The 17,778-nt window shown below is 41.8% G+C and overlaps 1 protein-coding gene across 3 annotated transcripts in view; it reads right to left on the minus strand.

Annotated features, from left to right (window-relative positions):
* The window catches only part of atxn7l1 (ataxin 7-like 1), a 49,954-nt gene that overhangs the window by 25,546 nt on the left and 6,630 nt on the right, over nt 1–17,778 (minus strand). For all 3 annotated transcript variants that reach the window (XM_070549011.1, XM_070549012.1, XM_070549014.1), the window contains one exon: nt 15,427–15,531. In XM_070549011.1, the coding sequence (XP_070405112.1) occupies nt 15,427–15,531 (105 nt within the window). The remainder of the gene's footprint in view (nt 1–15,426; nt 15,532–17,778) is intronic.

Raw genomic sequence — 17,778 nt, forward strand, 5'->3', positions numbered from 1 at the left:
AACCTAGCAGCAGCATTCTGGACTATCTGCAGCCGCTTCAGGGCAGACACAGGAGTACCTACAAGGAGTGTTTGCATAGTCCAGGCGAGAGTTGATAAAAGCCTGGATGACTGATTCCAGGTGCCTCCACTTCAGGATTGGTCTTAGACAAGTTAAGCGGCGTAACTGATAAAACCAAGACCTCACCATCTGTGGGGCCATTGAGAGGTCGGCATCCAGCTTTACCCTGAGACTAGTTACGTACTGTTTAGGGTTCAGAGTTAAAACGATAGACTCAGACTTTAACTCATTTAATTTTACGAAATTGGACACCAGCCAGCCCTTTGCATCAGCCAAACATGCAGGAAATTGTGAGCCCACGTTTTTGTTTTACACTGCTTCAAGTTTGACATCCTATCTGGCCCGACCCAAACTTGTTTGACATGTTCTGGAATCATAGAGCATCAAAAATAGACTCAAAACATAATGATAGCATCCCTTCGCTTCTGGGACACGTCCAAAATTTTACACTTTGCTGCCGGTGTAAAGGAACTCGTCCACTATAATGGCTGCTAATCACCACGAAGTGCGTTTCGCTGCTACGACGCTTTCACATCTGGTGGAAAGAAGGGGTTACTCATCAAAATAAGAGCATCAAATTGTAAATTGTGTTTTTTTATATATATGTTATGCCTGCCACCTTATTATTGTCGAAGGAGGAGCTGCATGACTCAAATCACCTGCTTCTCCCTTCAGCTGGCACAGCTGCACATCATCAGCTGATCATCCACCCTAGCAGCTTTAAAGGCAGAGCTGCCAGAAGAAATTCTGTGCCATCTCCCCTACATGCTCCTTGTGTGTTTTTGGCTTTTAATGGGTTTTAGTGAAGGAGCTCACATTCTCTGAAAGTTTTGTGCTTTTAGAACTTTAAAACAGGCGAGCGACCAGATGGCCGCTGGTTCCCTCCCACCTCAAACATTTGAGTGTGGTCAGTGGACCTTGTGTTTTAGTTTGAGGTTAGCTAGTAGCTTGTTTTTAAATGTGAAACCTGAGCCAAGAGATGGGTACCTTTGACATTTGAATCGATCCGGTACTGATTCCCGGTACCTAGGAATCGATACCGGTACTTAACGGTACCAATTTTCGATACTTTTGAGTGTTTATTATTTTAATTCTCTTTTATAATTAAATATATATTTTTCTCAATATATAACAATCTTTGATAAATATCACGATAAATAACATTCAACTGTTTGTATTAACATCGTCCTTGTAGTTTTATAAGCTGATAATTAAACTGAAGCAAACATCTTTACTGTGAACTGAATTTACTGTGTATCTTCAATCCTTTTGTCGTCTTTTTTCATTTGATTTTTCCTACTGGGAAGTTAGAATTTCCGAGGAGAAAACGAACGCACCATTAGCTGATAACAACGGTGGCAATGGAAGCTAACATATCAAGCTAACGTTATCTTTTAACAGTTTATTTAATTGCTGGAGCAGATTAAAACGATGATGCCTCACACTTAGATCATTGTCGCTGGTTTCATCTTCACCCAATCACCCGTCGCATTTAGTAAAGTGAAGCCAAACTTTAGAGCGCGTTCGTGTTCTAGTCGGAAATTCGGAGTTCCGAGGAGAAAGCGAACGCACCATTAGCGGAAAGGAAGCTAACATATCAAGGTAACGTTATCTTAAACATTTTATTTACCTACCGGAGCAGATTAAGATGAGGATGTCTCACTTAGATCGTTGTCTGTCGCTGGTTCCATCATCACCCAGTTACCCATCACATTTAGTGAAGTGGACCCAAGCGTTAGCGTGCGTTCTTTCTACCCATGCTGCTCTGTTTACAACTCGCTCGCAGGGACCGACGACATAACGCTCTTGCGCATGCGCAGCTGTCTTGGCAAGTTCTCGTTATGAAGGACGGGTACCGAAACGAGGCACCGTTTGAAACGACATGAATCGGTGCTCGGTCGGTACTATGGAATTCGGTCGGTACCTTAAAAAGTACCGAATTCGGTACGTTTAAGGTACCTTTCAGTAAGAATGGAGCATTGTGAATTTTAAATCCTTTTATATTAAAACCGTGTTTGAATTTTACCATACTGCACATGCCTTTTGTGTTACACCCTTATCCTTCATTTTACCACCAACACCTGGTTGTAACAATATAGTTGTAGATTTTGAACAGATACCTTAGGAAGTATTTATTTTTGATCACTAATAGACCTTTGAACAAATGATTATGGGGAAATATCGCCAGATGCTGACACGTCTGACATCAATCTTTCTTGTGCCGACTGTTTACAACACCGCTACAGGACGCGTCGGGAGTTTAGCCAGAGAAGCTGGGAAAGTGCATCATTCAGAAGGAAAGACAAAATAACTGACAACTTTAATGAAAAGCATCTTCATCAGTGACATTGCTTTTTAATTGTTAGGGGCGGAATTAGCAATTGAAAAATAAATTAACTGATTAACAGAAGAGGAAACTTTTTTGTAACATGCATTGGGCATCGATTGGAACCGGTTCCAACTGTTCATTTTTCCTGGAATCGCTCAACGTTTTTTATTTCGATTCCTAGTATACTGACGGAAGAGGAATCCGCGGCCAATCTCCAAGAAAAATAAACATGATCTGCAAATTGTGATCAACGCTTTTCAGAGCTGATCACACCAGCTGTCTGTGTGCAGCACGAGTCCCCCCTCCCCCCACTCAGCGCAGCGGCCAAATATAAACAAACACGTCTGCCGAACTTTTCCTCTGCGATGTAAACTTTAACTCCTGCAGCGTAGAGGAAGCTTGTTAAAATATGTCAACACAGTGGATTTAATAGAAACTTTAAAGAACAAACTCTGGACGTGTGAGGTGAGTTTGTCTCACAGCAGAAATAAAAACACACACGGAGCGTCAGCAGTCAGCCGCAGTAGCTCACCAACACTCGTGTGTGTATGTGTGTGAGCGTGAGCGTCAGAAGGCTGAACAATAACCTGTAGAATAATTAATGTCATCATGCTAGAGAAGCTTCTCTGTGGTGGACCACACCAGCTTCTGCCAAAATAAATAAATAATAATAATAATAATAATAAATCACACACAAAGCTGTGAACATTTTAATTTCCAGTCTGAACTATTTCTGTTGAGTTTTAATGTTTAAAATCAGTTAGGTTGTTACTGACAGCAGCTGCATTTAAGTTTCACTTTCTGTTCTGACTGAATGCTGCTGCAGAATGGAGCTGTAGTTCTCAGTCATCCTGGACATGATCATCCTGAGTTTTGGCTGAAAACAGCTGGACGTTTCTGGATATGTTGCAGACATTTAGCCTCTCATCCCAGACATTGGTTGTGGTCAGAAACAAACACACTGGTTGTGCTGCAAGTCTTTTTCTTTTTTTCTCCAAAACATGTTTTTGTCTAAATGAAGGTGATGTTATTGTTCATAGAGTTAGAACTCATGTTGAAGTAGGGCTGCAGCTATCGAATATTTTTGTAATCGAGTACTCCATCGAATCTTTTATTGATTAATCGAGTACTCTAATAAATTACTCTTTTGCATTTTTAAACCATTTTATGAAATAGCATGTTATAAAATATGAAAGACCTCTTGAAATGAGAAAGCAATTGCCAGTTATTCTTCAAGTTTTATTCAAAATTAGTTTTCAAAACTTCAGCACTTCAACTTTACTTCACAGTAAACAAATGCGAGCGGCTGCGGCCCAAACAGCACCAGAACCGCTCACGGCGCATGCGCAAACATGGCTCGCCAGCTGTTTCCCTATTAACACACGTCCGTTTTAATTTCTACACTTTTTTTGTCTCACACTAACAAGGATTGTCGAAAGCATGTTTACCGTGGTTATGTCAAATTATACAGATCACAAAACATTTATTTACTTTCTTTCGTTTTCCTCCGCCACTCTCATAAATACCTGTGTCCTCCTGCAGCAATCCTGAGGGACAATGGACATCAACATCAACACAGTAAAAAGTCCGACGTAATGTAAAAACTGCTATTTTTAGCACAGTTTAAGTCCGACGTGTTGCTACCAGACGTACGGTGTGAGCTGAAACTGAGTTCTACAAATGAAAAAGTCGCACAGTGTCTGCAGAATATATAGAAATACAGGCTAAAATGCATTATCTTGTAGAGGCTCCGAGTCCGCTTGCAGAAGTGACATTTACAGGTGATGTTTCCTGGTCAGGTTGCAGCATGGAGGATGTGGTGTTGTGGTAGGCTAAATCCATTTTACCGTATTTACACTGGAGTACGTTTTCCGCCTTACGACGTGAAAAATGGTCCCACACCTTTGACATTTTGTGTCTTTTTCACACTCCACCGGGGTCCACATGGCTTAAAAGAACGTTAAGTTGCGTTCGCAACTCGCGTGTGCATTCAGTGCAGTGTATGTGCGTCACTTATTTCAGTCTGGGTGAAACATGACCACGGGCGATTGCAAAGCCATGAATTAATTAAACATGAATTAAACGAAGCTTCGAGACAGAGAATTTGACTCGAGGATTTTTTGTACTCGAATTATTCGAGGTACTCGAGGAATCGTTTCAGCCCTATGTTGAAGTTAAGATTATTTCATCAAGTAGGACCTGTGGTTAGCTGGCTCATGTAAAACATGTCATGTCTTGAAAGAATCGGAATTGGGAATCGATAGGAACTGGAATCGAAACGAGGAATTGGAATCGTTCAAAATCAAACGATGCCCTACCCTAAACATGAATTTAAAAGAAATGATATGGATGCCTGAATGTCCAAAAAAGGAGTCAATGCACACAACATGTTATTTCAGAATTATTGATGCTTAGAAATAGAATCCTATGAGAAATTTTCACTGGATATTGGAAAATAATGACTGTGTATTTTATGTGTGGGTGTATTTAGCTCTCAATCTACCATCTGTACTTGAGCTGCCTTTTGGAAATGTCACAGGTGGGGCATCCCTCAAAAGTGGTGGAAGTGGATGTCATTAGGAAGACAACATTTTTTACAACCCTTTTGTTGTTAATTACATTTCTTTAAAGATAATTTGGAGCTAAAATTGAAATACTCTTGATTTATGACAAGAACAGTAAATTTGCATTCCTTTAGACTTTAGACCAGTGCTGGTAAGTGGTTTCCATTCAGCGTCTTTCTCAGTGCTAATCTAAACTCCTCCTGTTGAGATTTATATTTCATGGTGTGCCCAGCGAGCAGCGTGAGGCTCTGATCCTGAAAGACAGCAGTAAAAAGCTCCAAGCAGCAGGACAGTGTAACAAAGCTGAGTCCAAGCTTCAAAATGTTTGTTCAGACCGCTGGTTTATGAGCATCTGATGGCAATAATTAAAACAGAGCAGGTGCCAGTGTGTATTTGAGGGTCTGACATGATGTAAAAGCCCATTTACTGCAGCTGCATGCACGGCTCAAGTCAGAAGCTGTAAGCAGAACGCACGCAAAGCAGACGGTGCATGTTTTATGTGTCCATTTGGTGTAGAGCCATCCGTAGGAGGTGTGTGTGTGTGTGTGTGTGTGTGTGTGTGTGTGTGTGTGTGTGTGTGTGTGTGTGTGTGTGTGTGTGTGTGTGTGTGTGTGTGTGTGTGTGTGTGTGTGTGTGTGTGTGTGTGTGTGTGTGTGTGTGTGTGTGTGTGTGTGTGTGTGTGTGTGTGTGACAGGTGTGTAAATAATCCAGCGGAAGCAGACAAACGGGGGACAGCTGTATTCAGAATAATGGTTAAAGTCCAGAGTTGCGTTTGCAGGTATGCGACACAAACTTCTCATGTCCTTCTGTACCGACTCACAGACCTGGCTCGCATCTTTTTAGTCAAACCAACTTCAGTGTTCATCACTGACTGAAGTTGGAAAGCTTTTTTTCTGACTCAGGAATTACATTTTTCTTTACGAGCGATAAAGTAAATGGAAGAGAACTCCAGCAGCTCACTTGCCTAAAATGTTATGATCTGGTTATTTAACTTATCTTAAATTCATTTTCATTTAATGAAATAATCATTGCAGTTCACAGAAATCCATCACTGTTTGTTTTTATTGACAGCAGGTGTCTTATGAGCCTGATTTACAAGGAAGATTAAGGAATATGCAACCAGTCAATCACTTAAATAATTGAAAAATAATGAAAACATATTTTTAAATAACCTTTAACATACCTGTATCTATACATTTTTTTAATAAATCAGAACAATAAACATTTAGAAATTATTAAAATATATGTTTATTATAATTATTGGTACTCATGCAAATATTTATCATTTTTAAGGCAGAAACAGAAACTTGGCAGCTTTTGGTTTATTTGACTTTAACCCTAGTGTTACGTGATAAAACTGCAAACATTTCACAGAAAATGTGCCATTTTTCAGAATAAAATAAAAAGCTAAATAAAAGTAACAATATTATCCATTTTTGTAGAAGAGCTGAAGCAGAGCCACAACCGGTTGGAAGCTAAGCATGTTGAAACATGGACAAGGTCACTAAACCACTCGACCACAAGGGCACCCTCCCTGCTACGCTCTTCTGCATGCCTGTTGTTATGGCAATGCTGACAGCCTAGCCAGCTGCTGATTGGCCTCTGATTCCTCCTGTGGGCGGAGCCAGAGGGTGATCAGGAAGGAAATTCTCAGAGCTCAGCTGAGTTTGTTTACGTTGAGAAAGAGAGAAGATAAACTAGCATGATAGAATAAAGTGAAGCATCTTCTAGTAACAGCTGTTCCTAGAACCAACTGGTTCTACTGGTAACTGGTACTGGTTAAAAGGAAGCATGGAAATAAATACAGACTACAAAATCCAATGATGCTTCCAGGAATTAGGAAAATCAAAGAGCACGTAACACACACCAATGACAACAGAGCTTTCACTAGGTCCGGTGATCAGAGCAGAGCTGCTAAACTCTGGATTATTGACCAATCTGCTGTACCACTGTGACCACCGCCACATCAATGAAGAAAATTCTTGCTAAAATCCCTTATGAAAAAAAAACCTCATTATAGATGGTTGAAATACCAATTTCTGTCTGAGGGTTGGTCCATCCAAAAGACAAAACACCCAAACAGAAGCTCAGTGGCGTCGTTTATGCAGTCCAATGTAGTGAGGACTGTCCAGATCTTTACATTGGAGAAACTAAACAACAATTAAACAAGCACATGGCACAACACCTCTTCAGGTCAAGACTCTGCTGTCCACTTACACCTGAAGGACAACACACCTTTGAAAATGACAAAGTACATATTCTAGACAGAGAAGATCGATGGTTTGAGAGGAGTAAAAGAAGCTATCTATGTCAAACATGAAAAACCCACTTTAAATAAGGGAGGGGCTTAGATTTAATCTTTCCAGTACCTATAATGCAGCTTTGAATCTCATTTCTAAACAGTTTCAGGCTAGGTCTCAACTTCCTGTATCTAATCAACATGACTCCCTTGCAATAGAGGCTAACGACTCATCAGGGGATGGAGAGGAGGGGTACCCAGAGTAGTTTCTGCTCGTTAAATAACAATAAACAACTAGCTCATAAGCTTGACTTTCCCATATTACAGTTAGTTAATTAACAAGCTCCTCGGATGAGAAGCGAAACGTATTCAAGAAAGCAAACAAGTCCAGTTCCCTTCATTTGAACCCTTTGTGGATTGGCAAAAAGTGGCTACAGCATCCAGCTGAGGAATTGTATCCACCCTACAATGACTTTGCTGTGTTTAATCAGTTTTAGTCCAACCCTAACTAGATAAAAGATGTTCACATAACTGAACTGTTTACTTTCTCATTGCCAATGATGTAATTTTCTGTGTCCTCCATCTTTTATTTCCCTTCTGGGGTGCTTCTTTTTTCTCTTTTTACCAGCAACGACCTACCTGTTACCTGTAGCAAGAGGCTAAGCTAAATAAACATTGACCGTTAGCGCATTCAGCTTCTACTGAGCCATCTGTGTGGTTCTGTTCCAGACCCTGATTGGTCCAGCACCAACCAATGCTTAATATGATTGGCTGTTCATCTATCCTTTTTATCATTCCCCATTCTCACAGGAAACATTATGTCAGAATATATTTAGCTTTTGTTTTATCACCCAGTTCGAGTAGAAACCCGCAAAAAGTTAAAGGTTTAATTGATGCTTGGCAATGGTGCATCCAAGGACCTAAAGAAGCTAAATTAAATAATAACAGAAACGGGATTTTCAGATTGATCGACTGATGAGCTAATCACGCCAAATATTGACCCATTCTAACCCACAAATATCACATTTAAATGCCAAGATTTTTTTTAAAGAATACACATCTGCTGCTTTCATTCCTGATTTTAAACAAAAATAATCTTAAGATGAGAATCGCTGTAAATTGTTCTTTTTTGGCCAAATCTTAAAAATAAAATCAAGCACAAATTCATGCTAATGTTGATCTTGGGCAATCTGTCAAGGCTTGTAGTGAGTGCTGGGGCAACTCTCAGTGTAAAAACGATAAAGTTCAAATGGGACTGTTTCCAAAAGTTAAGCAGTTGTAGACAAACATCTATTCCTTAAGTCAAAATCTGTCCTGTAGTTATTGAGATGTTTCGCTAAAACAAACATGCACATACCGCGACGCTGATTTTTCATAGTTTTTAAAAATGAGTAAATGTTTCCTATAGAACATATAACCTCTACTAAAAAGTTGCAGGTTGTCATGGTGATGAGGGTAAGACATGGACTCTGTATTTTATTGTGAAAAGAAAACAAGCAATTGTGAATTAAAATAGACATTAAAGATAAAATGGCCCTGAGAAAAAAAAAAAACTTATTTTACTGCATGTTCCATTTTAAATCCTTGAAAAACATTAAAGCATAGGGCTGCACAAAATATCGCAAATATATCGTTATCGCGATATCAGCATGTGCAATATGCATATCGCAAAGAACAGATAAATATCGTAATGAATGGTCAGCTCTAACATTTTCTACACATTATGCATTCTGTCAATCAAATGGAAGCATGATGTTTTTTTAACACATCAAATAGAGCTCTTCACTCATTTGGCCTATAGAGCTCCGGGAGTTGACGTCACTCCTCCCGGCATGCAACATTTCAAATCGAAATGGTGCCATCTTGGCAGGCAGAAGCCCGCAGCTGGGCTATTTGTTATTGTCAGAAAACTCAAACGGGAAATATGGTAGATTCCTGTTGTGCCCCAGGATGCAGAACAGACGCGGACGACATAAAGAATGAGCCATCTACAGGCTTCCCCAAGATCTGGAACGCCGCATACGTTGGATCATTGCAATAATGGGCTCGACACACGGGGGGCGACAAACAACCGCAATCAGCGAATTTTGTCGCCGTCGCTTTTATTACCTGACACACGGGAGGCGATCCACGGCAGCGGCCAGCGGCAAAGCAGTCTACGCGTTCTGTTCCATGGCGAAATCGAAACTTCCGTTGTTTTGTTTGGCTGTGTCAGGTTAGAGGGAATTAAGGTTATTTAAGTGGTTAATAAAGTGGTAGATATGATGTTTCACAAGGTGCTGCTAGAGCTATGTGAAATCTTACTTCTGATTTTACTATTTAAAACATAATAACAATCAACTTCTCCATTTTTGCTCGGAGGTGTGCGGAGCATCCTGTCCGCTCATTGGTCAGTGAATGAAACCTCCGTTGATTGGTCCTCGTCCGAGCGACAGCGATGAAAAGTTGAAAATATTTCAACTTTCTGGGATCACGTCGCTGGGTCGCCTGTGCACGACACGTGCACGAGCGCAAAATTTCACATACACGTTTTTCGCGTTTCGCTTGGTAGGAGGGAGACCCGCGATTATCGCTTTGTCGCGCACGTCTCATTGAAAATGAACGGAGGAGAGGCGATGTCGCCTCCCGTGTGTCGAGCCCATCAAACGCACTAGTGACTGGGCTAAAATGAAACTGTGGGAGGGATCCCGAGAGTAAAGGTTTTCGCTTATGCAGCGACCACTTCATATCAGGTACTTAAACCAACGTTTCCTCAACTGTATATGGTATTTATTTTAAATGCTTTATTACGATTCTTAGCGGGCTTCCTAAACTTATTTAGGCGTGGCTTTTTCTGTCTTATTACTCAGTCACAGCAACAAGTAAACATCATGTAAAACGTTGCCTCGTGATTTCTGTGTTCTGCCGTTTACGTGTTTTATGATCACAGCAATTAACCGGCTAAGCTGTATTTCATTTTTAAGCAATGGTTGATCAATTGTCAGATCACACATAAAAAAGCACTTTGGATTGCTATTATCTGTCTCACCGAGACAGATCTCAGACAGATCCTGAGGCGCTCCTGCCTGACATATTTATTTTATTTAAAAAAAAAAATCAGACTAGTGATTTCTCTTGGCGTTCAGTTTATACATTCAAACAGCACAGCACTCTATTTAAACTTCTTACATGTAAATCTATGTTATTTGTCCATCCATCCATCCATTTTCATCCGATTATCCGGAGTCTGGTCGTGGGGCAGTAGCCTTAAGTCGAGAGGCCCAGACTTCCCTCTCCCCAGCCACTTGGGCCAGCTCCTCCGGGGGAATCCCAAGGGGTTCCCTGGCCAGGTCCAGCAAGAAGTCCACTCTGACAGCTTCTGGCTTTTTTAAAAAGTATCCCAGGGGCACGGTAAGGGTCGGAGATGTTTAGTCTATTTAATTTCTGACTATATAAAACGATTTCTTCGGTTTTAAAGTGTGAAGTAAACTCCAACGGAGTAAAATCCAAGCCGATCCCGTTCATTTTGTTTACCTTTGTTGCCTGCCAACATGGCGTCTACTCTTTAACCCCGGGTTTCCACAGGAGCCGTCAGCAGCACATTACTGCAGCAGCACGTCTTGCTCGCGTAAACTGCTGCTTGGCCCTTCCCACGAGACGCGAAGCAGCAGGGGAGCAGCTGTCACCGACCGAGCACGAAGTCACATGAGTGACTTCGTCAGTAAACACAACAACAAGCAGGAGAAAACTACAACATGGCTCCAAAAGGTTTGTGTTTTATGTTCTGTCCGTTTTATAAACGCCAATACGGACCTGAAAAACAAGGAGACCACTAGTTAGGTGGTAACTTCTCACGGGACCGCAGTTACTAACTTCTTTTAAAAGTAAAGCAACTGGAAGGCAGTACGTTTTTTTATTCTGAAAATCTCGGAAGCTTCTCTCCATTTCCGCGTCCGATTTCCTGTCTTTCCTTCCCCAACAATGTCGAAATTGACCCGTTTCAGAGGTGTCGCGCGTAGACAATAGAACCGGCGCGTAAAGGCCGCGACATGCTCCTCCTGAGCCGTAGCCGACTCGCGCTGCTGACAGCTGCTGACGGCTCCAGTGGAAAAGGTTCTGTTGACCACAGCGGTTCCTATCAGCAGCTATGACGTGCTGCTGCAGTAACGTGCTGCTGACGGCTCCTGTGGAAAGCCAGGGTAAGAGTCACGTGATGTCCGGAGCTCTATTGGGTGGGTTCTCATAGGTTAGATGCCAGCCCCCGAGGCGGACGGCACTTACGTTTGATGGTTAGCAAACACCTGAGTTAGCTTTGTTCTGCTCTTTCTGCTGATTCTGCTTTTCCCGGGATCCACTGATTGCTTTTTCTTGTTCATTTTATTTTTCCCTTTCCACACATCTTTTGCTTTTCTCATTGTTATGATTTTTTGTCATTTTTTAATTTCTTTGTGTTTGATATTTTTTTCCCCGAGTTGTTTTTATTTATTGCAAGTAATATCATCATCGCAATATTAATCACTGTTATCGCATATTGCAGGTTTTCCTAATATCATGCAGCCCTATTAATACATAAATATAAAAAGTAAAGAAATCGAGCGGTACTTAATTGTCCCACATCTCCGCTAATAGTCTGCATGCAGCCAGCCCACAGCAGCAATAAAAGCATCACTCACCACCAGTAAACAAAACTAAACAGGCAAATGTCTTCATCAGCCAAATAGTAGGTGAGATGAATAAACACACACACACACACACACACACACACACACACACACACACACACACACACACACACACCAGTTGAAAACACAAAAACAAACAGCAACCTGAACACTCATGAAGTCAGAAGTGAAATCAAACTAAAAGGAAAACCAGAATTGATTTGATCTTCCTCCGAGCTCAATACATCCACAGTCAGAGCACGCACACGCACACGCACACGCACACGCACACGCACACACACACACACACACACACACACACACACAGACACACAAGACCCCCTTCATCATGTGCTTAACTAACTCCACACAGCAGGCCACAAGCAGGAGGGAGGAGGTTAGCAGAGGAAGACGAAGAGAAGTGGAAACGAGAGCAGATGAGGAGGGGCTGGACTACGCCGTGTTCTCCAAAAACATGGTGGACGCTTCATTTATTTACACACGTTCCTCCAAACACAGCATTTCCTAGCAGGCTGTTCTGCTCAGGGTCCAACTGTACACACAGAATGCTGTTTGATAGCGAGAGCTAGCTCTCTTCTTATAGAACTCATGTTATAGTCTCTTTAACATCCTGATCAGATTTAAAGTACACCCAGGGGAAACACATGCAAAACTTGGTGCATTGTTTATCATGACAATTTTATAAAATGATAAAAAAAAACATCCAACAAAAATAACTTAGGTAAATTGTGGAGCCAGACAATTGGAGTTTATTTTTCTATAATTATAACTGTCTGTTGGAAAACGTTAACCAGAGGCTTGGCACCTGCTGTTTAATAAATAACAAATATGTAAGAGACGGATTAGCAGGATGAAAGCACGGCAATAAGTGAGGCTAGGGCTGGGCGATATAACTAAATATTAAGTTTGTCTGATAGAAAATGTCTTGTTTTCTTTTAAGCTCTACCGTTTACACCATGCTTAGGCGTTTTACGGCAGTATTTTATGTCAAGATGCACCTTACGGCATGCCCATGCACGCTAGCCGTGCATTAACAAACATGGAGGCAGATGATAGCAGACGCTGCAGTAGGCCCACCATATAACCACAGCTTCTGCAGATGGAAGGATCTGCAAAGGTTCCAGTCTACACGGTCGAGAAACGTGGGTTTTGTGAGTTGGTGCAAACAATCCATCCAAGATATGAACTATGAATCTAACTAAAAGAAATGATGCTATATCGCTATCTAAATAGTTTTCAGGAAATAAAACGAGCTATATCAGGATATGAATTTTTTTGTCACATCGCCCAGCTCTAGTGGTGACTAGGTGAAGACCCTTGAATGTTTGATTTTTTATTTTTTTAAATGCTGAAAGTTTGCTTGTGGGCTCTTATTGTTAAAGATCTTAAAAGGAATCCATGTCTATGTTTGGCTAAATGAAAGCAGTCAGGATGAGAACCAGTAGGGTCTGAGCTGTTTGCTACCCAAACAAAAAAAGTTGAATGTGATCCACCATACACTTGGCTAAATGATTTAGTTAAGATGGAACAGTTTTTTCTGTAGATATGCAGGAATAACAACAATCATCATTATTGACTGTGCAATAGACCACATGATGCCCAATAACCAGCTTAAAGTCCCATACTCATCATCACACACTGGTGAAATTACATCTCCCATATGACCCCTATGATGCCCATGGGGAGCGGTGAGCTGCAGCTGTAGCCGTGCTCGGGGGTTTAACCCCCGATTCAACCCCTTAAAGCTGAGTGCCAAGCAGGGAGGCATTGGGTCCCATTTTTAAAGTCTTTGGTATGACCCGACTGGGATTTGAACCCCGATCTCCCAGTCCCAGGGTGGACACGGTACCACTAGTCCACTGAGAAGGTAAGCTTGCTTTGCAGATTTGCCATTGTACCTTTGACAAGCTAGCATGAGGGATTTAGTTTATTTCTCACTTAGGCTCAGAACATCAAGCTTGTTTTACTCTAAGATGATTTAAATAAACAAATCCATTAAAAGGAGTGGGACTGTGATGTGTGAAACATAGTAAATCTTATTCTGGGATTACATAAATTAAATCCGGTCACACTAATGTTCAAATGCAGCAATCTGGGCATGTATAACTATTGACCCCCGAGGCAGCTCCTCTCCTCACTCCTGTATAATGTAAAGCTCGTGCTTGAGAGCTAAGAATCCTCGATGGATGGATGCTCACAAAAACAAATACAAGGCTGCAGCCACGAGTCTAAACTCTTCTCGAGGTTGCCGTGTTTCAAGCGGAATCCCCTGCAGGGAACAATGGAACTGCATTTGTGTGCACAGTGCAGAGACATGATGGAAATGTGCAACAATAGGAGGAAATACAGAAAACGATAAAAAAAAGTCCATCTCGACAGGGTGAGTAATCCATTCAGCAGAGGTCAGTAGGAGCATCTTTTTATAAGTTATATGACACAGCTGCTGGGTGCAAAAAACTTTTTTTAAATAAAAAAGAAAACTCAGAGAATACTATTTTTATTGTAATGGCTGACCTAAGAGGGACTACAGAAATACATTTAAACGATTGTATTATGAGCAGCAGATCCCTTCGTTTTACAGCCCTCTTATTTGTGTGTGTGTGTGTGTGTGTGTGTGTGTGTGTGTGTGTGTGTGTGTGTGTGTGTGTGTGTGTGTGTGTGTGTGTGTGTGTGTGTGTGTGTGTGTGTGTGTGTGTGTGTGTGTGTGTGTGAGTGTGTACGTGTGTATACGGGGATGTGCTTCAGACCTGTTGTCATCCAAGCAAAGAAACAGAAACGCTGCCAAAAAGAGAGAGAATGGGGGTCCAGCAGGGGGTAGGAAGTGGGACAAAACAACAGCGGCTGCCAGGCGTTTGTGTGTGTGTGTTGTCTTCACAATATCATTGACCTCCATTGGTTGGAAAACAGAAAGTGGGGATACGTGAGTGTGTGTGTGTGTGTGTGTGTGTGTGTGTGCACGTGTGTGCGCGTTAGGCGTGACCGTGTCTCCTCTTCTTCCCACCAGCCCTAACAGAAGGCTGAAGCAGCAGCAGATGCGAGAGCGCTCAGTGGAGCGACAATCAAAAACAAGCAGGAAGTGGACGGACAGGGAGGACAGCCAATGAGAGGCGGCTGCACGGTGATGCAATTTCAGTGGCTGATCAATAACAAACTACTTTCTGTAGATTTCTTATCCAAATGCACACAAACTTTCACATCTGGAAGCCTCTTTCAACACAGAGCTTTTACAACTAGATGCAATCCTGATCACGACCGGGCAACACGTCGGTTTTCTTATTAAGATTACGGTCTCCATAGCAACTACAATCATTTTAATACAAGTATGGCAAGCATATTTAGGAAAAACACATTCATCATGGTGTGGATCCATGTTAATAAGGGAACATAAGCAGCTTTCCAGTTTTTAAACAACATTCCCACTAAAATTAGGTGAAGGGCACATTCTCGTGTTTATTTTATTTGAGCCAGCCTGCATTTCTGATCACCATCATAACAGAGGTCATACATGTGTGTGTCTGTAATAGTGAATGATAAGCCGCCCTGAGGTTGTGTATGTGGCTGTTGGTCTCTTACCGTAATGTGTGAGGATGCCCTGAGGAGTGACCACCTTACTGCAGACATGGCAGACAATGAGACAAAAATCCTCCAACACTGGGAAGTGGCTGCAGACCGGCATCTCTGAAAGATCAATGGTACATAAATGAGGCTGAAGAATCAGAAAACACTGCAACAGACCAAAAACATAATATTGTTAATAAAAAATATATATTTATAATACGTGGATGCAGACCCACACAGCAAACTCTCCTGAGATTTTCACCCACAACCATTTGTAGGGTTTACTGATAAAAAACTACTCCGTGCTCAGAAGTTGTGTGGATGAAAGTGCCTCGTCGAAGTCGGAGAAGAACGGGTAGACTGGTTCTAGATGATGGAAGGACAGCAGGAGCTCAAACGTCCACCATGTCCATCTCTATTTGATCACAGTGGTTGATCACAGTGGAGCCAACTTCTGATGGCTACGTCCAGCAGCATAAAGCACCATGTCACAAGGTTTAGATGACTGTTTTTAAACATGTGGACAACCCAGTGCAGAACCTTTGGTATGTGGTGGAACGGCAGATTCACATCATCGAGCTGATAAATACGAGGAACCGATCATTTCTGAGGAAGGTTTCCAGTCCGACATGAAGAATTAAGAGGATTTTGAAGGCTAAAGGTCCACCCCAGCTCCAGTAAATTTGCCCATGAGTGTAAATAAAACACCTCTTGAACAGCCGTGAATTCTCAGTTCATAAAAAGTCCCTCCTACACAAGAGGAAGTGTCCATCGACCAACGCTGCAGCGACATTGATCATAGAACATATGCGGAGCGGCTGAGCAGTGGAATCTGTGTTTTACTGGATCCATATGTGCTGCTTTTATTATATGGTGATCAGAAGAACCTCAAAGTGGAAGTCCAGTGTGACGCAGTCGCTACTGACTAAAAACTCACTACGGACACATTGATCAAGATGATCGAGACAGAACCAAACAGCCAGCTGACAGAGTCTCCTGACTCAGACTACTGTTTGAGTTAGTGGTACAACATCACAAACACACGTTTATAATAAATATTAGGAAAAACAAACAGATTTATTAGAGAGCAGTTATTATCGCTTCTGGCTACCCTTAAGAGGGCCTAATCTTCTTGAACCCAAACAAGCTCCGCTGAGAGAAATCACAGCACTTATTAGCACCAGGTTTAAGCCGGACACACTGAGAGGAGCCAGGGTGTGTGTGTGTGAGTGTGTGTAAACATATATTAGAGAGTGCGTGGGTGTCTGAGTCTTGTACGAGGTCATCTTGACAGCCGAAGAGTCGAGTAATGCTTAGAGCCCATCAGATGAGACGGCTTGACTGTTAAGGACACAGTGTACCATGCTGCAGAGAGTGTGTGTGTGTTTGTTTGTGTGTGTGTGTGTGTGTGTGTGTGTGTGTGTGTGTGTGTGTGTGTGTGTGTGTGTGTGTGTGTGTGTGTGTGTGTGTGTGTGTGTGTGTGTGTGTGTGTGTGTGTGTGAACATCAGAAGACTGTGACTGATATGATCAATGCGTGCTTACATACAGGAAAAGGTCAGAGCTGGTTTTACTGCATGAAGGGCAGCGGAGAGACTGCAGGAAGATAAATTTCCTTTTGCTTCAGCAAAATGTGATTTTTAACTTTCTTCATGCTTTACGAGCAGAAACTTCAGTTTTTCCATGACTGCATGTGAACCTAACACAGAAGGAGGAGGATGAGAACATGAAGTAGGTTTTTTCTTAAAGAACAAGTCAACCCCTACCAGAGTCTAATAACTCCACTTCCACTTCATGTTTGAAAAATGCAACAAATGCTGTTGCCTGGCAGACCGAGAGGGCGGAGCCACTAACAAATACACACACACACAGGCTCACGATAGCATTGTGACATCATAATGTACCAGTTTACATCATAGCATACCTCTTAGCCAATAGCGGTTGCAGATTTAAATTCAAATACAGTGCAGAGTTTTTACCTGACAACGGCACAACACTGCCAGTTTTAGGCAGAATGTTTAAATTTTAACTAAGATGCACTGAAGTGCCAAATTATTGACGACACGTGTCTGCAGCACGATTAGACACTCGTTTATTTAGTTTATCAGCAAAAAAAAGTTTATTTGGGGGTGACTTGCTCTTTAAGTGCCTCTCAAGATAAAAATCACAAGACGCTTCACGGAAGAAATTTTTAAATTATTTTAAAAATATACAAAAAAAGGGGGGGAAGGGGAAATAAAGGAATGACGAGTCTCATGTTAGTGAACAGAAACGCACACATGCATTAGATGCATCAACCAATGTCAGCTGGTGTTCAGACTCTCACAACAGTCAGCATGATTACCCTGTGAATGCATCACTGCCAATAC

The sequence above is a fragment of the Nothobranchius furzeri genome, chromosome 1 (assembly GCF_043380555.1).
Source record: "Nothobranchius furzeri strain GRZ-AD chromosome 1, NfurGRZ-RIMD1, whole genome shotgun sequence".
Lineage (NCBI taxonomy): Eukaryota > Metazoa > Chordata > Actinopteri > Cyprinodontiformes > Nothobranchiidae > Nothobranchius > Nothobranchius furzeri.